The sequence below is a fragment of the Oenanthe melanoleuca genome, chromosome 22, assembly GCF_029582105.1.
Source record: "Oenanthe melanoleuca isolate GR-GAL-2019-014 chromosome 22, OMel1.0, whole genome shotgun sequence".
NCBI lineage: Eukaryota > Metazoa > Chordata > Aves > Passeriformes > Muscicapidae > Oenanthe > Oenanthe melanoleuca.
In genome coordinates this window covers 644,839-670,640 of record NC_079355.1, presented here as the reverse complement: position 1 = coordinate 670,640, position 25,802 = coordinate 644,839, and the positions used below count along the sequence as shown (strand labels likewise).

Here is a 25,802-nt window from a genome sequence, read left to right as displayed (position 1 = left end):
ACCCTTGGGCCCTCGTTCTTGTTTTAACAGAGGGTTTTCTCCAATCCCAAGGCATGAAAGAATGAAGTGCCAGTACTGAATAATTTTTGTCTTTTTACAGGGCGTCATTGCAACCAAAGTGACGCAACAGAACACCTGCTACATTTCCATCATGAACAAAAATGAGATGCCCAGCTTCAATAATCTGGCCCGCCTGGCACAAGAGAGCAGGGTAAGATTCCAGAGGAGTGGCACATTCCTCAGCCTGGAGCTCATTGGCCCATTTCTTCATGTGCTTTGTCCTTCTTGGCAGGAAGAGGGTGTCAGAAGGGGCAGGATTTTCCTTCTCTCAGCAGTAGTGGGGCTTGAGAATTTTTCCGTAAGGAAGCTTTGCTGAAAGAAGAAGGGGGCTGCAGCATTGCCTTCCCCCTCTTTCTGTGATGTTGCTGAGCTCTGATTCTTGCTGGGCAAAGCCTGTTTCTGAGGAGCCCTTCAAGGCTCCTGACTCTCTTGGCCTGCCAAGATCTCAAAGTCATGTAGTATCAAAATGCATTGGTCAGCTCAGAACTTTGCACTGCAGCTGTTCTTGGCTAGTCTCCCGTTTCCTTTGAGGCGCAAGAGAGCATCTCCCAGTTCCACAGCCTTTCCCCAAAGGGAATATGCCTAGCAGGAACCAGATGCCAGCACTGATCTTGCTGAATGCTGGTTTTTGTTGTTCAGAACCAGATCGGTTTTGGAAGACCTACCAAGAAGATCACCTTTGTGGCCAATGGCTTGGTCAACAACCTCAGGTCTTACGGAGCAGATGTCTTTTCCATGTGCAATGGACTCACCACCTACATGGCTTACGAAGTTCACGGTGAGTGCCAGCAAAGGAGGTCTAAGCGACCTGGCACTGGTTTCCCCGCTGCAATCACCAATGCACAAGGGTTGCTCTTCCACCTTGAGTCGCACAGACACCAAGAGCTTCAGCAGTTGCACCAAGGGTTCAACATCTTTGTAGTTCCGCACTGGAGCAGGGCGGTGTCCCAGCTGCAATAAATGACACAATCCAAACCCTTACAGCTCCTTCCTGGGAAGCTTAGGGAGGCTGAAATTTGGGCCCGGAGTGTTCCAGCACATACTGAGCTCCCCAGCAATGCCCCATTAAGAAAAAGGGTCTTTCTAAGAACGGCTGTCCTTCAGGTTGGAGCTGACTGTGGGTTTGAATGGCAGCCAAAGTCTCAGGCATTAGCTCATGGGGTTTTGTTTCTTCCTTCCTTGCTTTCCAAGGACCCCAAGTGAATCTGGGATCATGCATTACACTCGATGTCCTGAGAGTCGTGGATCTGAAGTACTGCACTGGCAATGGCAATGGCAATGGACAGGTGAGAAACCTTAGCCCTTACCTTTCTTGAACCAGATAGGGGGTCTTCAGAGCTGCTGCCCAAAGACGACCCTGATGCCCTTCTGTCCTGGCATCTCCTCCTTGAGAGCTTCCTGCTTGAGGCTGCAAATGCTGAAACAGAGCATCGGGTTGACAGAGGTTTCCATTCAGGACTTTATCGTGGATTAACTGTGGCCAGTGCTCTTGCACACATCCGCTTCTAAAGGCACCAGATGACAGCAGTCAGATGCAGCAATGTTTCACTGAATGCTTAAAAAGATTTCCTACGGCCTTTGCCCGACACCTGAGCCTTGATTCTGGGTCCTTTGGAAAAGACTGAGGGCAGGGCAGGCACTTCCCGGCACCAGCAATCCTTCTTCCATTGTGGCAGGGATTTTTCAGAAGCTTTGGAGACATCACTCTTATTACCCTTCAGAGGTGAAATGTCTTCTTTCTCTTGGCTTTTTAGATTCCTCAGTTTCCTGGCAACCTCGACAACGGCACGCAAGTGATCATTGGTGGCCAGTCCCAAATTGTGACCATCAACATGCAGTGGCGCGTGGCAATCATTGAGCAAAACAGCATCAGCGGGTCCTGGAAAACCATCTGGAACTACAACACGGTGAGTTGCAGGGACGGGGCTCAATCCAAAAGTATCCTCCAAGGAGGCTGCCTCCTTGTCGAGCTGGCCCAGGGGTGGCGTTCGTTTCCTTTTTCTGACCGTGTTGAGTGCACGATTTTGGTAGGAACCCTTGGGCCCTCGTTCTTGTTTTAACAGAGGGTTTTCTCCAATCCCAAGGCATGAAAGAATGAAGTGCCAGTACTGAATAATTTTTTTCTTTTTACAGGGCGTCATTGCAACCAAAGTGACGCAACAGAACACCTGCTACATTTCCATCATGAACAAAAATGAGATGCCCAGCTTCAATAATCTGGCCCGCCTGGCACAAGAGAGCAGGGTAAGATTCCAGAGGAGTGGCACATTCCTCAGCCTGGAGCTCATTGGCCCATTTCTTCATGTGCTTTGTCCTTCTTGGCAGGAAGAGGGTGTCAGAAGGGGCAGGATTTTCCTTCTCTCAGCAGTAGTGGGGCTTGAGAATTTTTCCGTAAGGAAGCTTTGCTGAAAGAAGAAGGGGGCTGCAGCATTGCCTTCCCCCTCTTTCTGTGATGTTGCTGAGCTCTGATTCTTGCTGGGCAAAGCCTGTTTCTGAGGAGCCCTTCAAGGCTCCTGACTCTCTTGGCCTGCCAAGATCTCAAAGTCATGCAGTATCAAAGTGCATTGGTCAGCTCAGAACTTTGCACTGCAGCTGTTCTTGGCTAGTCTCCCTTTTCCTTTGAGGCGCAAGAGAGCGTCTCCCAGTTCCACAGCCTTTCCCCAAAGGGAATATGCCTAGCAGGAACCAGATGCCAGCACTGATCTTGCTAAATGCTGGTTTTTGTTGTTCAGAACCAGATCGGTTTTGGAAGACCTACCAAGAAGATCACCTTTGTGGCCAATGGCTTGGTCAACAACCTCAGGTCTTACGGAGCAGATGTCTTTTCCATGTGCAATGGACTCACCACCTACATGGCTTACGAAGTTCACGGTGAGTGCCAGCAAAGGAGGTCTAAGCGACCTGGCACTGGTTTCCCCGCTGCAATCACCAATGCACAGACACCAAGAGCTTCAGCAGTTGCACCAAGGGTTCAACATCTTTGTAGTTCCGCACTGGAGCAGGGCGGTGTCCCAGCTGCAATAAATGACACAATCCAAACCCTTACAGCTCCTTCCTGGGAAGCTTAGGGAGGCTGAAATTTGGGCCCGGAGTGTTCCAGCACATACTGAGCTCCCCAGCAATGCCCCATCAAGAAAAAGGGTCTTTCTAAGAACGGCTGTCCTTCAGGTTGGAGCTGACTGTGGGTTTGAATGGCAGCCAAAGTCTCAGGCATTAGCTCATGGGGTTTTGTTTCTTCCTTCCTTGCTTTCCAAGGACCCCAAGTGAATCTGGGATCATGCATTACACTCGATGTCCTGAGAGTCGTGGATCTGAAGTACTGCACTGGCAATGGCAATGGCAATGGACAGGTGAGAAACCTTAGCCCTTACCTTTCTTGAACCAGATAGGGGGTCTTCAGAGCTGCTGCCCAAAGACGACCCTGATGCCCTTCTGTCCTGGCATCTCCTCCTTGAGAGCTTCCTGCTTGAGGCTGCAAATGCTGAAACAGAGCATCGGGTTGACAGAGGTTTCTGTCCAGGACTTTATCGTGGATTAACTGTGGCAAGTGCTCTTGCACGCATCCGCTTCTAAAGGCACCAGATGACAGCAGTCAGATGCAGCAATGTTTCACTGAATGCTTAAAAAGATTTCCTACGGCCTTTGCCCGACACCTGAGCCTTGATTCTGGGTCCTTTGGAAAAGACTGAGGGCAGGGCAGGCACTTCCCGGCACCAGCAATCCTTCTTCCATTGTGGCAGGGATTTTTCAGAAGCTTTGGAGACAGCACTCTTATTACCCTTCAGAGGTGAAATGTCTTCTTTCTCTTGGCTTTTTAGATTCCTCAGTTTCCTGGCAACCTCGACAACGGCACGCAAGTGATCATTGGTGGCCAGTCCCAAATTGTGACCATCAACATGCAGTGGCGCGTGGCAATCATTGAGCAAAACAGCATCAGCGGGTCCTGGAAAACCATCTGGAACTACAACACGGTGAGTGGCAGGGACAGGGCTCATTCCAAAAGTATCCTCCAAGGAGGCTGCCTCCTTGTCGAGCTGGCCCAGGGGTGGCGTTCGTTTCCTTTTTCTGACCGTGTTGAGTGCACGATTTTGGGTAGGAACCCTTGGGCCCTCGTTCTTGTTTTAACAGAGGGTTTTCTCCAATCCCAAGGCATGAAAGAATGAAGTGCCAGTACTGAATAATTTTTTTCTTTTTACAGGGCGTCATTGCAACCAAAGTGACGCAACAGAACACCTGCTACATTTCCATCATGAACAAAAATGAGATGCCCAGCTTCAATAATCTGGCCCGCCTGGCACAAGAGAGCAGGGTAAGATTCCAGAGGAGTGGCACGTTCCTCAGCCTGGAGCTCATTGGCCCATTTCTTCATGTGCTTTGTCCTTCTTGGCAGGAAGAGGGTGTCAGAAGGGGCAGGATTTTCCTTCTCTCAGCAGTAGTGGGGCTTGAGAATTTTTCCGTAAGGAAGCTTTGCTGAAAGAAGAAGGGGGCTGCAGCATTGCCTTCCTCCTCTTTCTGTGATGTTGCTGAGCTCTGATTCTTGCTGGGCAAAGCCTGTTGCTGAGGAGCCCTTCAAGGCTCTTGATTCTCTTGGCCTGCCAAGATCTCAAAGTCATGCAGTATCAAAGTGCATTGGTCAGCTCAGAACTTTGCACTGCAGCTGTTCTTGGCTAGTCTCCCTTTTCCTTTGAGGCGCAAGAGAGCATCTCCCAGTTCCACAGCCTTTCCCCAAAGGGAATATGCCTAGCAGGAACCAGATGCCAGCACTGATCTTGCTGAATGCTGGTTTTTGTTGTTCAGAACCAGATCGGTTTTGGAAGACCTACCAAGAAGATCACCTTTGTGGCCAATGGCTTGGTCAACAACCTCAGGTCTTACGGAGCAGATGTCTTTTCCATGTGCAATGGACTCACCACCTACATGGCTTACGAAGTTCACGGTGAGTGCCAGCAAAGGAGGTCTAAGCGACCTGGCACTGGTTTCCCCGCTGCAATCACCAATGCACAAGGGTTGCTCTTCCACCTTGAGTCGCACAGACACCAAGAGCTTCAGCAGTTGCACCAAGGGTTCAACATCTTTGTAGTTCCGCACTGGAGCAGGGCGGTGTCCCAGCTGCAATAAATGACACAATCCAAACCCTTACAGCTCCTTCCTGGGAAGCTTAGGGAGGCTGAAATTTGGGCCCGGAGTGTTCCAGCACATACTGAGCTCCCCAGCAATGCCCCATCAAGAAAAAGGGTCTTTCTAAGAACGGCTGTCCTTCAGGTTGGAGCTGACTGTGGGTTTGAATGGCAGCCAAAGTCTCAGGCATTAGCTCATGGGGTTTTGTTTCTTCCTTCCTTGCTTTCCAAGGACCCCAAGTGAATCTGGGATCATGCATTACACTCGATGTCCTGAGAGTCGTGGATCTGAAGTACTGCACTGGCAATGGCAATGGCAATGGACAGGTGAGAAACCTTAGCCCTTACCTTTCTTGAACCAGATAGGGGGTCTTCAGAGCTGCTGCCCAAAGACGACCCTGATGCCCTTCTGTCCTGGCATCTCCTCCTTGAGAGCTTCCTGCTTGAGGCTGCAAATGCTGAAACAGAGCATCGGGTTGACAGAGGTTTCCGTTCAGGACTTTATCGTGGATTAACTGTGGCCAGTGCTCTTGCACGCATCCGCTTCTAAAGGCACCAGATGACAGCAGTCAGATGCAGCAATGTTTCACTGAATGCTTAAAAAGATTTCCTACGGCCTTTGCCCGACACCTGAGCCTTGATTCTGGGTCCTTTGGAAAAGACTGAGGGCAGGGCAGGCACTTCCCGGCACCAGCAATCCTTCTTCCATTGTGGCAGGGATTTTTCAGAAGCTTTGGAGACAGCACTCTTATTACCCTTCAGAGGTGAAATGTCTTCTTTCTCTTGGCTTTTTAGATTCCTCAGTTTCCTGGCAACCTCGACAACGGCACGCAAGTGATCATTGGTGGCCAGTCCCAAATTGTGACCATCAACATGCAGTGGCGCGTGGCAATCATTGAGCAAAACAGCATCAGCGGGTCCTGGAAAACCATCTGGAACTACAACACGGTGAGTGGCAGGGACAGGGCTCATCCCAAAAGTATCCTCCAAGGAGGCTGCCTCCTTGTCGAGCTGGCCCAGGGGTGGCGTTCGTTTCCTTTTTCTGACCGTGTTGAGTGCACGATTTTGGGTAGGAACCCTTGGGCCCTCGTTCTTGTTTTAACAGAGGGTTTTCTCCAATCCCAAGGCATGAAAGAATGAAGTGCCAGTACTGAATAATTTTTTTTCTTTTTACAGGGCGTCATTGCAACCAAAGTGACGCAACAGAACACCTGCTACATTTCCATCATGAACAAAAATGAGATGCCCAGCTTCAATAATCTGGCCCGCCTGGCACAAGAGAGCAGGGTAAGATTCCAGAGGAGTGGCACGTTCCTCAGCCTGGAGCTCATTGGCCCATTTCTTCATGTGCTTTGTCCTTCTTGGCAGGAAGAGGGTGTCAGAAGGGGCAGGATTTTCCTTCTCTCAGCAGTAGTGGGGCTTGAGAATTTTTCCGTAAGGAAGCTTTGCTGAAAGAAGAAGGGGGCTGCAGCATTGCCTTCCTCCTCTTTCTGTGATGTTGCTGAGCTCTGATTCTTGCTGGGCAAAGCCTGTTGCTGAGGAGCCCTTCAAGGCTCTTGATTCTCTTGGCCTGCCAAGATCTCAAAGTCATGCAGTATCAAAGTGCATTGGTCAGCTCAGAACTTTGCACTGCAGCTGTTCTTGGCTAGTCTCCCTTTTCCTTTGAGGCGCAAGAGAGCATCTCCCAGTTCCACAGCCTTTCCCCAAAGGGAATATGCCTAGCAGGAACCAGATGCCAGCACTGATCTTGCTGAATGCTGGTTTTTGTTGTTCAGAACCAGATCGGTTTTGGAAGACCTACCAAGAAGATCACCTTTGTGGCCAATGGCTTGGTCAACAACCTCAGGTCTTACGGAGCAGATGTCTTTTCCATGTGCAATGGACTCACCACCTACATGGCTTACGAAGTTCACGGTGAGTGCCAGCAAAGGAGGTCTAAGCGACCTGGCACTGGTTTCCCCACTGCAATCACCAATGCACAAGGGTTGCTCTTCCACCTTGAGTCGCACAGACACCAAGAGCTTCAGCAGTTGCACCAAGGGTTCAACATCTTTGTAGTTCCGCACTGGAGCAGGGCGGTGTCCCAGCTGCAATAAATGACACAATCCAAACCCTTACAGCTCCTTCCTGGGAAGCTTAGGGAGGCTGAAATTTGGGCCCGGAGTGTTCCAGCACATACTGAGCTCCCCAGCAATGCCCCATCAAGAAAAAGGGTCTTTCTAAGAACGGCTGTCCTTCAGGTTGGAGCTGACTGTGGGTTTGAATGGCAGCCAAAGTCTCAGGCATTAGCTCATGGGGTTTTGTTTCTTCCTTCCTTGCTTTCCAAGGACCCCAAGTGAATCTGGGATCATGCATTACACTCGATGTCCTGAGAGTCGTGGATCTGAAGTACTGCACTGGCAATGGCAATGGCAATGGACAGGTGAGAAACCTTAGCCCTTACCTTTCTTGAACCAGATAGGGGGTCTTCAGAGCTGCTGCCCAAAGACGACCCTGATGCCCTTCTGTCCTGGCATCTCCTCCTTGAGAGCTTCCTGCTTGAGGCTGCAAATGCTGAAACAGAGCATCGGGTTGACAGAGGTTTCTGTCCAGGACTTTATCGTGGATTAACTGTGGCAAGTGCTCTTGCACGCATCCGCTTCTAAAGGCACCAGATGACAGCAGTCAGATGCAGCAATGTTTCACTGAATGCTTAAAAAGATTTCCTACGGCCTTTGCCCGACACCTGAGCCTTGATTCTGGGTCCTTTGGAAAAGACTGAGGGCAGGGCAGGCACTTCCCGGCACCAGCAATCCTTCTTCCATTGTGGCAGGGATTTTTCAGAAGCTTTGGAGACAGCACTCTTATTACCCTTCAGAGGTGAAATGTCTTCTTTCTCTTGGCTTTTTAGATTCCTCAGTTTCCTGGCAACCTCGACAACGGCACGCAAGTGATCATTGGTGGCCAGTCCCAAATTGTGACCATCAACATGCAGTGGCGCGTGGCAATCATTGAGCAAAACAGCATCAGCGGGTCCTGGAAAACCATCTGGAACTACAACACGGTGAGTGGCAGGGACAGGGCTCATCCCAAAAGTATCCTCCAAGGAGGCTGACTCCTTGTCGAGCTGGCCCAGGGGTGGCGTTCGTTTCCTTTTTCTGACCGTGTTGAGTGCACGATTTTGGGTAGGAACCCTTGGGCCCTCGTTCTTGTTTTAACAGAGGGTTTTCTCCAATCCCAAGGCATGAAAGAATGAAGTGCCAGTACTGAATAATTTTTGTCTTTTTACAGGGCGTCATTGCAACCAAAGTGACGCAACAGAACACCTGCTACATTTCCATCATGAACAAAAATGAGATGCCCAGCTTCAATAATCTGGCCCGCCTGGCACAAGAGAGCAGGGTAAGATTCCAGAGGAGTGGCACGTTCCTCAGCCTGGAGCTCATTGGCCCATTTCTTCATGTGCTTTGTCCTTCTTGGCAGGAAGAGGGTGTCAGAAGGGGCAGGATTTTCCTTCTCTCAGCAGTAGTGGGGCTTGAGAATTTTTCCGTAAGGAAGCTTTGCTGAAAGAAGAAGGGGGCTGCAGCATTGCCTTCCTCCTCTTTCTGTGATGTTGCTGAGCTCTGATTCTTGCTGGGCAAAGCCTGTTGCTGAGGAGCCCTTCAAGGCTCTTGATTCTCTTGGCCTGCCAAGATCTCAAAGTCATGCAGTATCAAAGTGCATTGGTCAGCTCAGAACTTTGCACTGCAGCTGTTCTTGGCTAGTCTCCCTTTTCCTTTGAGGCGCAAGAGAGCATCTCCCAGTTCCACAGCCTTTCCCCAAAGGGAATATGCCTAGCAGGAACCAGATGCCAGCACTGATCTTGCTGAATGCTGGTTTTTGTTGTTCAGAACCAGATCGGTTTTGGAAGACCTACCAAGAAGATCACCTTTGTGGCCAATGGCTTGGTCAACAACCTCAGGTCTTACGGAGCAGATGTCTTTTCCATGTGCAATGGACTCACCACCTACATGGCTTACGAAGTTCACGGTGAGTGCCAGCAAAGGAGGTCTAAGCGACCTGGCACTGGTTTCCCCGCTGCAATCACCAATGCACAAGGGTTGCTCTTCCACCTTGAGTCGCACAGACACCAAGAGCTTCAGCAGTTGCACCAAGGGTTCAACATCTTTGTAGTTCCGCACTGGAGCAGGGCGGTGTCCCAGCTGCAATAAATGACACAATCCAAACCCTTACAGCTCCTTCCTGGGAAGCTTAGGGAGGCTGAAATTTGGGCCCGGAGTGTTCCAGCACATACTGAGCTCCCCAGCAATGCCCCATCAAGAAAAAGGGTCTTTCTAAGAACGGCTGTCCTTCAGGTTGGAGCTGACTGTGGGTTTGAATGGCAGCCAAAGTCTCAGGCATTAGCTCATGGGGTTTTGTTTCTTCCTTCCTTGCTTTCCAAGGACCCCAAGTGAATCTGGGATCATGCATTACACTCGATGTCCTGAGAGTCGTGGATCTGAAGTACTGCACTGGCAATGGCAATGGCAATGGACAGGTGAGAAACCTTAGCCCTTACCTTTCTTGAACCAGATAGGGGGTCTTCAGAGCTGCTGCCCAAAGACGACCCTGATGCCCTTCTGTCCTGGCATCTCCTCCTTGAGAGCTTCCTGCTTGAGGCTGCAAATGCTGAAACAGAGCATCGGGTTGACAGAGGTTTCCGTTCAGGACTTTATCGTGGATTAACTGTGGCCAGTGCTCTTGCACGCATCCGCTTCTAAAGGCACCAGATGACAGCAGTCAGATGCAGCAATGTTTCACTGAATGCTTAAAAAGATTTCCTACGGCCTTTGCCCGACACCTGAGCCTTGATTCTGGGTCCTTTGGAAAAGACTGAGGGCAGGGCAGGCACTTCCCGGCACCAGCAATCCTTCTTCCATTGTGGCAGGGATTTTTCAGAAGCTTTGGAGACAGCACTCTTATTACCCTTCAGAGGTGAAATGTCTTCTTTCTCTTGGCTTTTTAGATTCCTCAGTTTCCTGGCAACCTCGACAACGGCACGCAAGTGATCATTGGTGGCCAGTCCCAAATTGTGACCATCAACATGCAGTGGCGCGTGGCAATCATTGAGCAAAACAGCATCAGCGGGTCCTGGAAAACCATCTGGAACTACAACACGGTGAGTGGCAGGGACAGGGCTCATTCCAAAAGTATCCTCCAAGGAGGCTGCCTCCTTGTCGAGCTGGCCCAGGGGTGGCGTTCGTTTCCTTTTTCTGACCGTGTTGAGTGCACGATTTTGGGTAGGAACCCTTGGGCCCTCGTTCTTGTTTTAACAGAGGGTTTTCTCCAATCCCAAGGCATGAAAGAATGAAGTGCCAGTACTGAATAATTTTTTTCTTTTTACAGGGCGTCATTGCAACCAAAGTGACGCAACAGAACACCTGCTACATTTCCATCATGAACAAAAATGAGATGCCCAGCTTCAATAATCTGGCCCGCCTGGCACAAGAGAGCAGGGTAAGATTCCAGAGGAGTGGCACGTTCCTCAGCCTGGAGCTCATTGGCCCATTTCTTCATGTGCTTTGTCCTTCTTGGCAGGAAGAGGGTGTCAGAAGGGGCAGGATTTTCCTTCTCTCAGCAGTAGTGGGGCTTGAGAATTTTTCCGTAAGGAAGCTTTGCTGAAAGAAGAAGGGGGCTGCAGCATTGCCTTCCTCCTCTTTCTGTGATGTTGCTGAGCTCTGATTCTTGCTGGGCAAAGCCTGTTGCTGAGGAGCCCTTCAAGGCTCTTGATTCTCTTGGCCTGCCAAGATCTCAAAGTCATGCAGTATCAAAGTGCATTGGTCAGCTCAGAACTTTGCACTGCAGCTGTTCTTGGCTAGTCTCCCTTTTCCTTTGAGGCGCAAGAGAGCGTCTCCCAGTTCCACAGCCTTTCCCCAAAGGGAATATGCCTAGCAGGAACCAGATGCCAGCACTGATCTTGCTGAATGCTGGTTTTTGTTGTTCAGAACCAGATCGGTTTTGGAAGACCTACCAAGAAGATCACCTTTGTGGCCAATGGCTTGGTCAACAACCTCAGGTCTTACGGAGCAGATGTCTTTTCCATGTGCAATGGACTCACCACCTACATGGCTTACGAAGTTCACGGTGAGTGCCAGCAAAGGAGGTCTAAGCGACCTGGCACTGGTTTCCCCGCTGCAATCACCAATGCACAAGGGTTGCTCTTCCACCTTGAGTCGCACAGACACCAAGAGCTTCAGCAGTTGCACCAAGGGTTCAACATCTTTGTAGTTCCGCACTGGAGCAGGGCGGTGTCCCAGCTGCAATAAATGACACAATCCAAACCCTTACAGCTCCTTCCTGGGAAGCTTAGGGAGGCTGAAATTTGGGCCCGGAGTGTTCCAGCACATACTGAGCTCCCCAGCAATGCCCCATCAAGAAAAAGGGTCTTTCTAAGAACGGCTGTCCTTCAGGTTGGAGCTGACTGTGGGTTTGAATGGCAGCCAAAGTCTCAGGCATTAGCTCATGGGGTTTTGTTTCTTCCTTCCTTGCTTTCCAAGGACCCCAAGTGAATCTGGGATCATGCATTACACTCGATGTCCTGAGAGTCGTGGATCTGAAGTACTGCACTGGCAATGGCAATGGCAATGGACAGGTGAGAAACCTTAGCCCTTACCTTTCTTGAACCAGATAGGGGGTCTTCAGAGCTGCTGCCCAAAGACGACCCTGATGCCCTTCTGTCCTGGCATCTCCTCCTTGAGAGCTTCCTGCTTGAGGCTGCAAATGCTGAAACAGAGCATCGGGTTGACAGAGGTTTCTGTCCAGGACTTTATCGTGGATTAACTGTGGCAAGTGCTCTTGCACGCATCCGCTTCTAAAGGCACCAGATGACAGCAGTCAGATGCAGCAATGTTTCACTGAATGCTTAAAAAGATTTCCTACGGCCTTTGCCCGACACCTGAGCCTTGATTCTGGGTCCTTTGGAAAAGACTGAGGGCAGGGCAGGCACTTCCCGGCACCAGCAATCCTTCTTCCATTGTGGCAGGGATTTTTCAGAAGCTTTGGAGACAGCACTCTTATTACCCTTCAGAGGTGAAATGTCTTCTTTCTCTTGGCTTTTTAGATTCCTCAGTTTCCTGGCAACCTCGACAACGGCACGCAAGTGATCATTGGTGGCCAGTCCCAAATTGTGACCATCAACATGCAGTGGCGCGTGGCAATCATTGAGCAAAACAGCATCAGCGGGTCCTGGAAAACCATCTGGAACTACAACACGGTGAGTGGCAGGGACAGGGCTCATCCCAAAAGTATCCTCCAAGGAGGCTGCCTCCTTGTCGAGCTGGCCCAGGGGTGGCGTTCGTTTCCTTTTTCTGACCGTGTTGAGTGCACGATTTTGGGTAGGAACCCTTGGGCCCTCGTTCTTGTTTTAACAGAGGGTTTTCTCCAATCCCAAGGCATGAAAGAATGAAGTGCCAGTACTGAATAATTTTTTTTCTTTTTACAGGGCGTCATTGCAACCAAAGTGACGCAACAGAACACCTGCTACATTTCCATCATGAACAAAAATGAGATGCCCAGCTTCAATAATCTGGCCCGCCTGGCACAAGAGAGCAGGGTAAGATTCCAGAGGAGTGGCACGTTCCTCAGCCTGGAGCTCATTGGCCCATTTCTTCATGTGCTTTGTCCTTCTTGGCAGGAAGAGGGTGTCAGAAGGGGCAGGATTTTCCTTCTCTCAGCAGTAGTGGGGCTTGAGAATTTTTCCGTAAGGAAGCTTTGCTGAAAGAAGAAGGGGGCTGCAGCATTGCCTTCCTCCTCTTTCTGTGATGTTGCTGAGCTCTGATTCTTGCTGGGCAAAGCCTGTTGCTGAGGAGCCCTTCAAGGCTCTTGATTCTCTTGGCCTGCCAAGATCTCAAAGTCATGCAGTATCAAAGTGCATTGGTCAGCTCAGAACTTTGCACTGCAGCTGTTCTTGGCTAGTCTCCCTTTTCCTTTGAGGCGCAAGAGAGCATCTCCCAGTTCCACAGCCTTTCCCCAAAGGGAATATGCCTAGCAGGAACCAGATGCCAGCACTGATCTTGCTGAATGCTGGTTTTTGTTGTTCAGAACCAGATCGGTTTTGGAAGACCTACCAAGAAGATCACCTTTGTGGCCAATGGCTTGGTCAACAACCTCAGGTCTTACGGAGCAGATGTCTTTTCCATGTGCAATGGACTCACCACCTACATGGCTTACGAAGTTCACGGTGAGTGCCAGCAAAGGAGGTCTAAGCGACCTGGCACTGGTTTCCCCACTGCAATCACCAATGCACAAGGGTTGCTCTTCCACCTTGAGTCGCACAGACACCAAGAGCTTCAGCAGTTGCACCAAGGGTTCAACATCTTTGTAGTTCCGCACTGGAGCAGGGCGGTGTCCCAGCTGCAATAAATGACACAATCCAAACCCTTACAGCTCCTTCCTGGGAAGCTTAGGGAGGCTGAAATTTGGGCCCGGAGTGTTCCAGCACATACTGAGCTCCCCAGCAATGCCCCATCAAGAAAAAGGGTCTTTCTAAGAACGGCTGTCCTTCAGGTTGGAGCTGACTGTGGGTTTGAATGGCAGCCAAAGTCTCAGGCATTAGCTCATGGGGTTTTGTTTCTTCCTTCCTTGCTTTCCAAGGACCCCAAGTGAATCTGGGATCATGCATTACACTCGATGTCCTGAGAGTTGTGGATCTGAAGTACTGCACTGGCAATGGCAATGGCAATGGACAGGTGAGAAACCTTAGCCCTTACCTTTCTTGAACCAGATAGGGGGTCTTCAGAGCTGCTGCCCAAAGACGACCCTGATGCCCTTCTGTCCTGGCATCTCCTCCTTGAGAGCTTCCTGCTTGAGGCTGCAAATGCTGAAACAGAGCATCGGGTTGACAGAGGTTTCTGTCCAGGACTTTATCGTGGATTAACTGTGGCAAGTGCTCTTGCACGCATCCGCTTCTAAAGGCACCAGATGACAGCAGTCAGATGCAGCAATGTTTCACTGAATGCTTAAAAAGATTTCCTACGGCCTTTGCCCGACACCTGAGCCTTGATTCTGGGTCCTTTGGAAAAGACTGAGGGCAGGGCAGGCACTTCCCGGCACCAGCAATCCTTCTTCCATTGTGGCAGGGATTTTTCAGAAGCTTTGGAGACAGCACTCTTATTACCCTTCAGAGGTGAAATGTCTTCTTTCTCTTGGCTTTTTAGATTCCTCAATTTCCTGGCAACCTCGACAACGGCACGCAAGTGATCATTGGTGGCCAGTCCCAAATTGTGACCATCAACATGCAGTGGCGCGTGGCAATCATTGAGCAAAACAGCATCAGCGGGTCCTGGAAAACCATCTGGAACTACAACACGGTGAGTGGCAGGGACAGGGCTCATTCCAAAAGTATCCTCCAAGGAGGCTGCCTCCTTGTCGAGCTGGCCCAGGGGTGGCGTTCGTTTCCTTTTTCTGACCGTGTTGAGTGCACGATTTTGGGTAGGAACCCTTGGGCCCTCGTTCTTGTTTTAACAGAGGGTTTTCTCCAATCCCAAGGCATGAAAGAATGAAGTGCCAGTACTGAATAATTTTTTTTCTTTTTACAGGGCGTCATTGCAACCAAAGTGACGCAACAGAACACCTGCTACATTTCCATCATGAACAAAAATGAGATGCCCAGCTTCAATAATCTGGCCCGCCTGGCACAAGAGAGCAGGGTAAGATTCCAGAGGAGTGGCACGTTCCTCAGCCTGGAGCTCATTGGCCCATTTCTTCATGTGCTTTGTCCTTCTTGGCAGGAAGAGGGTGTCAGAAGGGGCAGGATTTTCCTTCTCTCAGCAGTAGTGGGGCTTGAGAATTTTTCCGTAAGGAAGCTTTGCTGAAAGAAGAAGGGGGGCTGCAGCATTGCCTTCCTCCTCTTTCTGTGATGTTGCTGAGCTCTGATTCTTGCTGGGCAAAGCCTGTTTCTGAGGAGCCCTTCAAGGCTCCTGACTCTCTTGGCCTGCCAAGATCTCAAAGTCATGCAGTATCAAAGTGCATTGGTCAGCTCAGAACTTTGCACTGCAGCTGTTCTTGGCTAGTCTCCCTTTTCCTTTGAGGCGCAAGAGAGCATCTCCCAGTTCCACAGCCTTTCCCCAAAGGGAATATGCCTAGCAGGAACCAGATGCCAGCACTGATCTTGCTGAATGCTGGTTTTTGTTGTTCAGAACCAGATCGGTTTTGGAAGACCTACCAAGAAGATCACCTTTGTGGCCAATGGCTTGGTCAACAACCTCAGGTCTTACGGAGCAGATGTCTTTTCCATGTGCAATGGACTCACCACCTACATGGCTTACGAAGTTCACGGTGAGTGCCAGCAAAGGAGGTCTAAGCGACCTGGCACTGGTTTCCCCACTGCAATCACCAATGCACAAGGGTTGCTCTTCCACCTTGAGTCGCACAGACACCAAGAGCTTCAGCAGTTGCACCAAGGGTTCAACATCTTTGTAGTTCCGCACTGGAGCAGGGCGGTGTCCCAGCTGCAATAAATGACACAATCCAAACCCTTACAGCTCCTTCCTGGGAAGCTTAGGGAGGCTGAAATTTGGGCCCGGAGTGTTCCAGCACATACTGAGCTCCCCAGCAATGCCCCATCAAGAAAAAGGGTCTTTCTAAGAACGGCTGTCCTTCAGGTTGGAGCTGACTGTGGGTTTGAATGGCAGCCAAAGTCTCAGGCATTAGCTCATGGGGTTTTGTTTCTTCCTTCCTTGCTTTCCAAGGACCCCAAGTGAATCTGGGATCATGCATTACACTCGATGTCCTGAGAGTCGTGGATCTGAAGTACTGCACTGGCAATGGCAATGGCAATGGACAGGTGAGAAACCTTAGCCCTTACCTTTCTTGAACCAGATAGGGGGTCTTCAGAGCTGCTGCCCAAAGACGACCCTGATGCCCTTCTGTCCTGGCATCTCCTCCTTGAGAGCTTCCTGCTTGAGGCTGCAAATGCTGAAACAGAGCATCGGGTTGACAGAGGTTTCCGTTCAGGACTTTATCGTGGATTAACTGTGGCCAGTGCTCTTGCACGCATCCGCTTCTAAAGGCACCAGATGACAGCAGTCAGATGCAGCAATGTTTCACTGAATGCTTAAAAAGATTTCCTACGGCCTTTGCCCGACACCTGAGCCTTGATTCTGGGTCCTTTGGAAAAGACTGAGGGCAGGGCAGGCACTTCCCGGCACCAGCAATCCTTCTTCCATTGTGGCAGGGATTTTTCAGAAGCTTTCGGGATATCACATGATACTTTTCAGGTGTGAAACATCTTCTTTTTCTTGGCTTTCCAGTCTCAGCAGCCGAATCACAACTGCCATTTCTCTGGTGGATGTATTTACCAAAATATGTCTGTCAGTGGTCAAACACACGTGGCCATTTTCGAGCAAAGGAGCAACCAGTTCTCATGGAAAACCATCTGGAATTATAACACGGTGAGTGATAGGGATGGGGTTGTTCACAAAGTTTTTGGGGAGACTGGCTCCTGGTACAACTGTCCCAGGGTCAGGGCATGTTTCTATATTCTGACCGTCCTGAGTCCACAACTAGGGGTAGAGACACTCAGCATTTGTTACTCTTGATAGTCTGATGCTATCCCATCTTTTTAGGTGGAAAACCAAACTGAGTGTGCTCAATAACTTTTGTTTCACAGGGCATCATTGCAACCAAAGTGGTGCAAGGGAGAACGTGCTACATTTCCACCATGAACAGAAATGTGATGCCCAGCTTTGATGCTCTCGTCATATACGCTTCAGAGAACAGGGTAAGATTGCAGGCCAGCAGTTACTCAGAATATTGTACTGTATTTGTAATTTTTTTTTTTTTTTTTTTTTTGCCTGGAACACTGCTGTTTTCAAAACTCCCTTAACCAACTGGTAAATTAAAACCCATTTTTATGGTTATTTTCATGGATATTTTCTGTGCTATTTTTCAGGTTCCTAATTTGAAAACTTTCAAAAATTACAGTATCCTCATTTGGATGCCTTTAGCGCAGGTTCAACATGTTGAGTCCAAATCTCAGATTAGTTATATTATTTTGACAATTATTTAAATCATTCTTTCAATTGACTTTTTTTCCTAGACATTTTAAATGTCTAAAAAATATTTTTTCTAAGGAAGGTCTAATTGAGGAAGAACAAATATTTCAATTTTATAGAAAAAATATTTTAGTAAGCTTTCAAACTTTTTGAAGAGGACTATCTGCCATGTTTCTTTAGTTCAGCCATCCACAGACACTGTAAAAATGATCCCAGCATTCAGTGTATTATTAACCTTTGCTAAACACTGGCTTCCCTTGAAATCTGAGAACTGAGTCTGTAAAACACCCACACATTAAACAGCAGGAAGACCTGCAGGGCACATAGAAATCAAAAGGAGATTTCTCCTGCCAGCCTTCCAGCCCGAGTGCCTCTGAGGGGCCAGGGCAGCGACTGAGCAAATGCTTTGGAAGGAGCTCTGGCTCCACAGAGCGGCCGCACTCCACATCTCCTCTTCAGTGCTTTCCTTGCGCTGCCACTTCCCCTCAGGCTCCGTGCACCTTGACTCCATTAGAATAATCTGCCTTTAGAGCTGCTTACAAGGCTGGCTAGTGGTTGCACAGCCCCCAGGGGATTAAAAGGCATCCCTAAAAGCAGGTTGGACTCAAACACCCAGCTCCAACAGGAACAAGCCTAGCAGGAACCAGCTCCTGACACTCAGCTTGCTGAATGCTGGTTTTTGTTGTTCAGAACCAGATCGGTTTTGGAAGACCTACCAAGAAGATCACCTTTGTCACCAATGGCTTGGTCAACAACCTCATGTCTTATGGAGCAGATGTCTTCTCCATGTGCAGTGGACTCACCACCTACATGGCTCATGAAGTTCACGGTGAGTGCCAGCATGGGAATTCTCTCTCTAAGTGACCTGGCATTAGTTTCCCCTTGGGAATGACTAAGGCACAATTGCTGCTCTTCCACCTTGAGATTGACACAAAGTAAGCAAAACACATGCATCACTGTAGAAGAGCAGCCCCTGTTACAGAGATGTATGAGATAAATCTGCTGAATCACTGCCAGTTTCTTTATCATAGAAGTTCTTGCATTTAGGTCAAAAACAATATTCTTTTGAAACATATTCAAATAATTCTTTTACTCTGAGGAGTTAATCCTGAAGCAGCATCAAAATCTTCTGAGCCTTTCTGCAATCTGATTGTTTCCAACCCTCTTTTGGAAAACACTCTGTGGCTCACGCTCCAGCTGTTTCATTCTGGCTTAGCAGTAGTTCCACGTATTCACTGCTTGCTTTGCTTGAAGCTTCCTTTGGCAGCTGAAAGGGCTCAATGGGATTGAAAAGGCAAGTGATATGTGCCAGGTATTAAGAGCTGTCATTAAATGCTCAGAGCACTTAACTGCATCTAAGCCAGTGCCTCTTCTTTTTTTTTCTTTTTTTTTTGATGTTGTTTATATAGGACCCCAGCTGAATCAGGGATCATGTATCTCACTTGATGTCCTCAAACTTGTGGATCTGAATTATTGTGGTGGCAATATCAAAGCCTGAAAACCTTATCTTTCTTCAGTCAAGTACAGAGACTCTGAGCTGCTGCCCAAGGCAAACCCTGTTGCCATTCTTCCCTCACATCTCCTTTTAGAGGTGTTCTTGGGGATTTAAATCCTGACACAGATCAACTGGTGATGACATCTTTCAAATAAATTCCTTCATTATGGATTAACTCCAGCTTGTTTGTCATTACTCTACCCTTTTTCTTCTAAGAACCCCTCCACAAAAATATTTTTATTGTCTATCTTCTGCCCCATTTGAGCCCCTCAAATGCTCTTTTCATTGCCAGCTCTCAACACAAGGTACAGCCAGAGAGCTGGGCAGACCCCAGGGTGTGTATGGTACAAATAAGGCATTCACAGTTAGAACTGAGCTCCTCTGAGAATGCTGCTTTTGGAACCTGGAACAGGCACAGCACAAAAGCAAATCCAAATTACCACAGGCTCCTGGGCCATGGCTCTGTATATCAAATTCAGAGAAAGATTAAAATCTACTTCCTAAATAACAGGGGACATGTCACTGCTCCTCCCTGACATGTTTTGCTACCACAAGTTTCTGGTCCCTTTCTCAAATCAGCCCTTAGCCCACAATCAGGTGCTACTCTCCTGAAGAGGCTCTGAGAAGATTCAGGGCCGTGTCTGACAAGTAGAAAACAGATCTTGAACAAGCTTGGAAAGGAAGGTCAGCAAAAGAACTCAGCAATTCCTATGATTCAGAACCAACCTCATCATCTCTGGGGACTCAACACTTTTCACATTAGCAAGATTACCATCCCCTTATTTGAATGGTGCTTTTGGTCAGAGCAACAACTTCAGGCTGAGTCCTTTACCACACTGGCACAGAGCATCAACCACTACAAGTGTACTGGGAATCTGTGCTGTGCTTCTGATGATCCTTGGTTTCCAGTTAAAAGTGCCTGTGAAACACCTTGAGTTTACCATGAGCAGTTTTCTCTCCCTTCCCTGTATGCAGTGAATTCAATCAGGCAGGTATCAAAGCCTCTTCTTATCAGAGCACTTCCCCAGGAAACTCGTCATGCTTCTGTGAACACAGGGCACCTGCCAATAAGGTAAACCCATTTTCAGATTTAACTTTGGGATATTATGTATAAAAAGTAAGAGTACACATCAATTAGCAGCAGAGCTGGCCTGGCCTACCATCCAAATGAAGTTCTCTGTAAGTATATCTATCACTTTCTCATAAAACTCTTAAGGCTGGGCAGCTTTTAAATGGTTTTGAGCTTTTCCTGGCACTGAGTAAACTCTTAGTGATTTTTGCAAGGCTCACAAAGTGAAAATGCCAAAGGGGTGGGGACTGCAGGGGAGAAATCTCCCTTCTGGCAGGGATGGAACTGCACATGCCTGCTCAAACGTGAAAGAGAGAAGTGCTCTGTTCCAGGGGTGACACACACTTGTGACATGCCACAGGACAATATTCTCTCCTTCACGACTCAGAGGCAAATCAACAGTCTCAGCAAGTCACATAAAGTTAGGGCTCAGCTTTTGCTGAGAGTGTGACACATGAGAAACCCCATGTGCACTCATCAAAATCCTTTAAAATGAAAGTTTGGACCAATTCTATGTTCAAGGGACTGTCTCCATGATAATAATTGTTCACAACAGTTAGCACAAATGAATTTATCATCATAACAAATAATTCTCCTGCACACTTAAATCTTCTTCAGCTGGATCCCACTGCAGAAAGTGCTGAGCCTGTACAAAAAGTAAACTGGAAGTCAGAATCATTTTAAGTCAAAAAATAATTTGATGCAAGATAAACAGTCAATGTTCAAATGCTGTGAATTTCAAATGCTTCTTTCAGATTATGATTGCTTCTCTTATTGGCAGTTTTCTGGCTCCTGCTCTAGCTAACAGGGTGTTGTGGTTTCAGTCACTTAAAGAATCACCATAACAGATATTGGCAAAAGCAGGTTTCAATATGAGTTGGTGAAATACAAGTTAACAGAATTCATTGGCAAGGGTTAGTCTATTGTTAACTGCATAGATGAAACCTACAAAGGAAAATCAAATGGCACACACAGAGTCCAGGGGTGTAAAGGGTGAGGGTGCAAAGGGTTTTAAGAATATTTAATCACTGACTCATTTACATTCACAAGGTGATTCAATAGTGTTTACTGCAATTACAACAAAGACTGAAATATAGATTCAAGATAGCAACATTTATACCCTAATCACTCCTCATGCACACACACAGGCCCAGAGCTGTCTACATCTCTATCTATGTGTGCAAAAGTACCTATTAAAAATTCCCCTTGAGTTCACTGAAGAGGTCAGATGCCTTTGCATTTCTCAGTGGGTGAGGGTTGTGTCTCGAGGAGGGGGAACACCAGCCCAGTCTTTTGAGTATTGCAGACCTGAGGCTGTGCAAGCTCCAGAAGACATCCCACCCCATGGGAGATGCTTGTGGAGCCCACTGCAGTTCAGGGCAGCTCAGAGGGCTCCCTTGGCTCTGCTGTTCATGGAGTCAGGAGAGGATTGTCCTTACTCCCCAGGAGATTTCCGCCCTGGCCTATCCCAAGTTGGTAACAATGGTCTCGTTCTACTCAGGCAGTGATACAGGTAGATAATGTTCCAAGGCTGTCAGGGGATGAGTGATTATCCCTTGTTCCCTGCCTGGGTCAGGTAACCAATATTCCTGATATAATCATTGTCACTCCCACATTTCCCTCTAAGAGTTCCTGGTCATGAAAAGCAGCCTGGGGTAAAGCCTGAATGTAAAGTGTGACACAACAGCACTGGCAGCTTCCCAGCCCCCTTCAGGCCAGGAATCATCTCCCCTTTAATCTGACCTCCATGAGCAATAATTCCCCAAAACATGGCTGGGGAGCTAATGTTTTATTGAGTGAAACACTGTTGGGAATCCACAGAGCTAAACTTCCTTTAATCTATTCCAGAAATGGAACATCAAGAAAAGCTCCAAGGAGCATCACAATGAGAGTTCACACCACGATGGCACAGGGGTTATGATTGAGCAGAACACACCATACACAGGCCATTGCTGGAGGAGGCAATAAAACCTATTTATTTTTTTTTTGCCTAACAGCAGATTCCTACCTGATAATCATCAGACTCCAGCAGGTCAAAATTTCCAAAAGTACAATCCCCATGTTTATCAAGTAGTTACAGCAGGAAATAATTTTCAGGGGCAAGTGACAGGGAAACAAATGACAAAATAATTTTATTGCAACATTCAGCCCTTCCACACCTAATTCTGAAAACAAATAAAAGGTGGGAGGCTCACATAATTTCATCTGCCTTCAACAGCATCAGCTCTGCAGTCAGGATGAATCTCCCTGTGAGTATGCCTGCTTTTCTTCCTTATACACTGAAACTTTGATTCCAACCCATTCCTTTATCCCTCAGAAGGGCTTCTGCCTCTCTGGAGCACTAAGGCTTTCTCTGGGGACATTTTGCTGCTCCAGAGTGAGCAGCTCACCCCTGTTCCCCAGAGGAGCTGAGGAGGTAAGGATTTTTTCACAGCTTGGCTGTACATTAGTCAGAAAATAGAGAGCCTAATTCTTGTCCATTATTGTCAATGCTTTTGCACAACTGGAGCACTGCAGCAGTGGATCAAGCCCTGTAATACCAGAGCAGAAGAAATGGAAAAGCTTTCTCCTCACTCTTGTAAAACACCTGTGTGTGTCTGCACAGGTCTGAGAAACAACCTGAGATTCAGCTCTTGAAAGAGCAAGTGTGAAATGTGTCTGCTTTGCAGCACCCTGGGGTAAAGCAAGGCTGCCTCCCTTTTGGGGCACGGATGCAATCCCAGGATGAAAGCAAAAAACCATCCAAGGAGGATCCTTAAACATGAGATGAGGAAAAGGGAAGGAAGATTCTCATGACCATATTTGTCAGCCAGAGCTGCAGTTACACTTTTGTATTTGATTTTCATTTCAGATTTTGACTGCAGTCCTTCTTGGACTCGTCCTGAATCCAGCCCTTGCTGATCATGTGAGTACAAGTGACCAATTTCTACATGAATGGCTGCTCTTTCTATGTTCTCTGCTTCAGAGATCTCCTTGAAACTTTGGTTTTTCTAAAGCCTTGGGGAGATAATCACTTGAAAGGCTAAATGGTCTTTCATTTGTTTTTCTAGCATCAACAGACTGAAGTAAGCAAGAAAATCTCCTTTGGTGGAGGCTACCAACTTATGACCATCAACAAGAAGTGGCTCGTGGCAAGTATTGAGCAAAAGACCAACCATGGGTCCTGGAAAACCATCTGGAACTATGACACAGTGAGTGCAGGGAGGGGGCTGGTTCAGGGACTGGCTCATTCAGTAAAAACTGGTTTGTTAATTTTTTTAATATGCATGAAATTCCAGTATTAATTATTAAATTCCAAGTGGTCAATAACTTTATTTTACAGGGCTTTATGGCAACCAAAGTGCTGCCAGAGAAAGCTTGCTACCATTCCATAATGAACAGAACAGAGATGCCCAGCTTTGATGCACTCCCTCAGCTGGCTGCAGACATCAGGGTAAGGTTGGAAAGGAGCAGTTACTTGGAAAGTTGTACTTAATGCAAAGTAAACTGATATGTGAGACCTTGCTTCTTTTCAAAATCAAATAGTACTTTAAAGACCAAGATCATCTCACCAGTAATTAGATAATTGTATCAATTTCAATGACATTTTACAACACCGTAACTTTAAACTTTTGAAAATTTGAAGACCTTTGTTCATGCTTCCAGTGGAGGGTTTACATGTTTGGTCAATGTTGTAGCTCTGTTAGGTTGTTCTGAAAATGTTTATAACAACTAAAGCTGTGAATATGCCTGGAGTTAAACGGATCAGGGCACTGATCTTGCTGATATTTGATGTTTAGAACCACAATCGTCCAAGACCCCCTTCAAAGGAGATCACATTCACCCTCGTCAAGAGAACAATCCGTGACCTTGAATCATATGGACCAGACACCTTCTCCATGTGCAGAGGACTCTCAACCTACGTGGCTTATGAAGTTCATGGTGAGTGCAGACAAAGGAATTCTGTCTTTAGGTGACCTGGCACTGGTTTCCCTGCAGGAATGACCAATGCACAAGGGTTGCTCTTCCACCTTGAGTCGCACAGACACCAAGAGCTTCAGCAGTTGCACCAAGGGTTCAACATCTTTGTAGTTCCGCACTGGAGCAGGGCGGTGTCCCAGCTGCAATAAATGACACAATCCAAACCCTTACAGCTCCTTCCTGGGAAGCTTAGGGAGGCTGAAATTTGGGCCCGGAGTGTTCCAGCACATACTGAGCTCCCCAGCAATGCCCCATCAAGAAAAAGGGTCTTTCTAAGAACGGCTGTCCTTCAGGTCATGAGTTGACCCAGGCAGCCACCAAACCCATGTGCTTCACAACACTGAGCCAAGAGGCTTTGATCCTTGTAGGTTTTTTTCTGTGGGCAACAATCCAATTCCCCAGGGCTTTAATGACCTACACTTGGTAGGATTCTTTCAGAATGTCACAGCCCATGTGACTGGGCCCATGAACTGGCAGCAGCCTCACTGTAATGCCCAGCCATGGGGACTCACAGGAGCCAGAGCAATAGAGCCCCAGTTTCTGCACAGGAAATCCCAAAGGATTTCAAGAGCACATCTTTGTGGGCATTCCTTGCTGAGGCACAGAGCCAATGCTCTATGGGGATTTCAAGAGAATCTGTCCCTCGTACAGCTCTAACATTCCCAGTGCAGCAGTTCTTCAGAACCTTGCTGCCTCTGAGCAACACCAGCACCCTCCTGTAGAAAGGCAGCCATTGCTGTGGAGATGGGCATAAAGCAGCTGAGCTGCTGTGAGCATCTTAATTGTAATTTGATCACTTACAATACAATTTCGTGTACTGATGGAAAAAACCACATTTGTTTTAAATATATCCAAAGAAACTAAGTTTAACTCAGAGCAGTTAATCCTGAAGCACCCCCAAAGTATTCTACCTTCCTGCCAGCTGATTGTCTCCAGACCTGTCATAGAAAGAGCTTCATAGCTCAGGCTCAGGATCTTACACTCTGGAATAGCAGGAATGCACCTACTCACTGCTTGCTTTGCTAGAAGCATCGACTCTGTCACCTGGGAGGGCTCAATGGGATTGAAAATGGGAGTGCAGTGTGCCAGGTATTAAGGGCTCTCAGTGAATGCACAGAGCACTTAACAGCATCTTAGTCTGTGTCTCGTGGTAATTGTTATTCTTTTCTTGTTTTTGAAGGACCACAATTCAGTCTTGGATCATGCATCAAACTCGATGTCCTTCAATATTTGGCCCTCACGTACTGCCATAATGATAACTTTGTGTAAATCATATCTTTCTTTAACCCTGTGTGGATGCTCCAGCAGCAGCCTTGTAGCTGCTGCCCAAGGCCAACCCTGATACAGTTATTCCCTGGCATCTTCTCTTTCAATCTGTCATGAGGATTGAGTACTGAAACAGATCAATTGGTGAGCAGAGCTGTCAATTAAATTCCTTCATCATGGACTAACTACAGCCTGTTTGTCATTACTCTACCCTTTTCCATCTAAGAACCCCTCCACGAAAATATTGGGCCCCATTTGAGCCCTTTCATTGCTCTTTTCACCTCAGCACAGCCAGAGAGCTGGGCAAGCCCCAGGGTGTGTATGGCACAAACAAGGCATTCACAGTTAGGTCCCTGTTAGGGGAAAGATGACTCACATTAAGAATCTTGATTGAAGGGGCACAAAAGGCAGAAGAAAATAAGTGCAAAGCAATTAATTTACCTTCTTTAGGGGGAATCTCCTTTGTGGGATTTACGGTTTTTCTGTTCCTGACATAAAGCAAAGCTGGGATTCTTGTTGCTCAAATCTTTACAATCAAGATTGAGTATTTCCTCTTCTCTAACAAAAATGGCAGGATGTCCCAGCTGTGCCACTCAGTGTGCTGTGCTGCCTGCCACCAGGATATCATCAATGCCCTGGGGGTGCTGAGGAGCCTCATCACCTTCTGAGGAGGTCTGGATCAGCCCATGGCAGTCAGTGGAGATGTTTCCATCCCAGGGAGCTCTTGATCTTTTGAAAAATTAGAGCAGTCCAGGGAAGAAAAAAGCCCTCTCAGCCACTGAGTGTCAGCCTCGAGTTGCACTGCTGAGATGGAAACAGGACTC

The 25,802-nt window shown here is 47.9% G+C and overlaps 2 protein-coding genes across 2 annotated transcripts in view; both read left to right on the top strand.

Annotated features, from left to right (window-relative positions):
- Positions 1 to 18,853, top strand: part of LOC130261889 (uncharacterized) — a 29,509-nt gene extending 10,656 nt beyond the window's left edge. Inside the window, exons 20-54 of the mRNA XM_056508547.1 lie at positions 101 to 211; positions 700 to 838; positions 1,252 to 1,346; positions 1,815 to 1,967; positions 2,194 to 2,304; positions 2,793 to 2,931; positions 3,316 to 3,410; positions 3,879 to 4,031; positions 4,259 to 4,369; positions 4,858 to 4,996; positions 5,410 to 5,504; positions 5,973 to 6,125; positions 6,354 to 6,464; positions 6,953 to 7,091; positions 7,505 to 7,599; positions 8,068 to 8,220; positions 8,448 to 8,558; positions 9,047 to 9,185; positions 9,599 to 9,693; positions 10,162 to 10,314; positions 10,542 to 10,652; positions 11,141 to 11,279; positions 11,693 to 11,787; positions 12,256 to 12,408; positions 12,637 to 12,747; positions 13,236 to 13,374; positions 13,788 to 13,882; positions 14,351 to 14,503; positions 14,732 to 14,842; positions 15,332 to 15,470; positions 15,884 to 15,978; positions 16,445 to 16,585; positions 16,804 to 16,914; positions 17,879 to 18,017; positions 18,598 to 18,853. Coding sequence (XP_056364522.1) covers positions 101 to 211; positions 700 to 838; positions 1,252 to 1,346; positions 1,815 to 1,967; positions 2,194 to 2,304; positions 2,793 to 2,931; positions 3,316 to 3,410; positions 3,879 to 4,031; positions 4,259 to 4,369; positions 4,858 to 4,996; positions 5,410 to 5,504; positions 5,973 to 6,125; positions 6,354 to 6,464; positions 6,953 to 7,091; positions 7,505 to 7,599; positions 8,068 to 8,220; positions 8,448 to 8,558; positions 9,047 to 9,185; positions 9,599 to 9,693; positions 10,162 to 10,314; positions 10,542 to 10,652; positions 11,141 to 11,279; positions 11,693 to 11,787; positions 12,256 to 12,408; positions 12,637 to 12,747; positions 13,236 to 13,374; positions 13,788 to 13,882; positions 14,351 to 14,503; positions 14,732 to 14,842; positions 15,332 to 15,470; positions 15,884 to 15,978; positions 16,445 to 16,585; positions 16,804 to 16,914; positions 17,879 to 18,017; positions 18,598 to 18,686 — 4,311 coding nt within the window. The 3' untranslated portion in view covers positions 18,687 to 18,853. The remainder of the gene's footprint in view (positions 1 to 100; positions 212 to 699; positions 839 to 1,251; positions 1,347 to 1,814; positions 1,968 to 2,193; positions 2,305 to 2,792; positions 2,932 to 3,315; positions 3,411 to 3,878; positions 4,032 to 4,258; positions 4,370 to 4,857; positions 4,997 to 5,409; positions 5,505 to 5,972; positions 6,126 to 6,353; positions 6,465 to 6,952; positions 7,092 to 7,504; positions 7,600 to 8,067; positions 8,221 to 8,447; positions 8,559 to 9,046; positions 9,186 to 9,598; positions 9,694 to 10,161; positions 10,315 to 10,541; positions 10,653 to 11,140; positions 11,280 to 11,692; positions 11,788 to 12,255; positions 12,409 to 12,636; positions 12,748 to 13,235; positions 13,375 to 13,787; positions 13,883 to 14,350; positions 14,504 to 14,731; positions 14,843 to 15,331; positions 15,471 to 15,883; positions 15,979 to 16,444; positions 16,586 to 16,803; positions 16,915 to 17,878; positions 18,018 to 18,597) is intronic.
- A 2,807-nt stretch (positions 18,854 to 21,660) lies between these two features.
- Positions 21,661 to 25,163, top strand: LOC130261888 (gastrokine-1-like). Its single transcript, XM_056508546.1, has 6 exons — positions 21,661 to 22,001; positions 22,604 to 22,657; positions 22,803 to 22,943; positions 23,075 to 23,185; positions 23,532 to 23,673; positions 24,893 to 25,163. The coding sequence occupies exons 1-6, from the start codon at positions 21,990 to 21,992 to the stop codon at positions 24,979 to 24,981; spliced, it is 549 nt and encodes a 182-aa protein (XP_056364521.1). The 5' UTR covers positions 21,661 to 21,989; the 3' UTR covers positions 24,982 to 25,163.
- Positions 25,164 to 25,802: the final 639 nt, after the last annotated feature.

What these genes read in the sequence shown, in the direction of transcription:
- LOC130261888 (XM_056508546.1), top strand. An exon ending in ATCCAGCCCTTGCTGATCAT is followed by an intron (nt 22,658 to 22,802) that starts GTGAGTACAAGT and finishes TTGTTTTTCTAG; the next exon opens with CATCAACAGACTGAAGTAAG. An exon ending in CGTGGCTTATGAAGTTCATG is followed by an intron (nt 23,674 to 24,892) that starts GTGAGTGCAGAC and finishes TTGTTTTTGAAG; the next exon opens with GACCACAATTCAGTCTTGGA.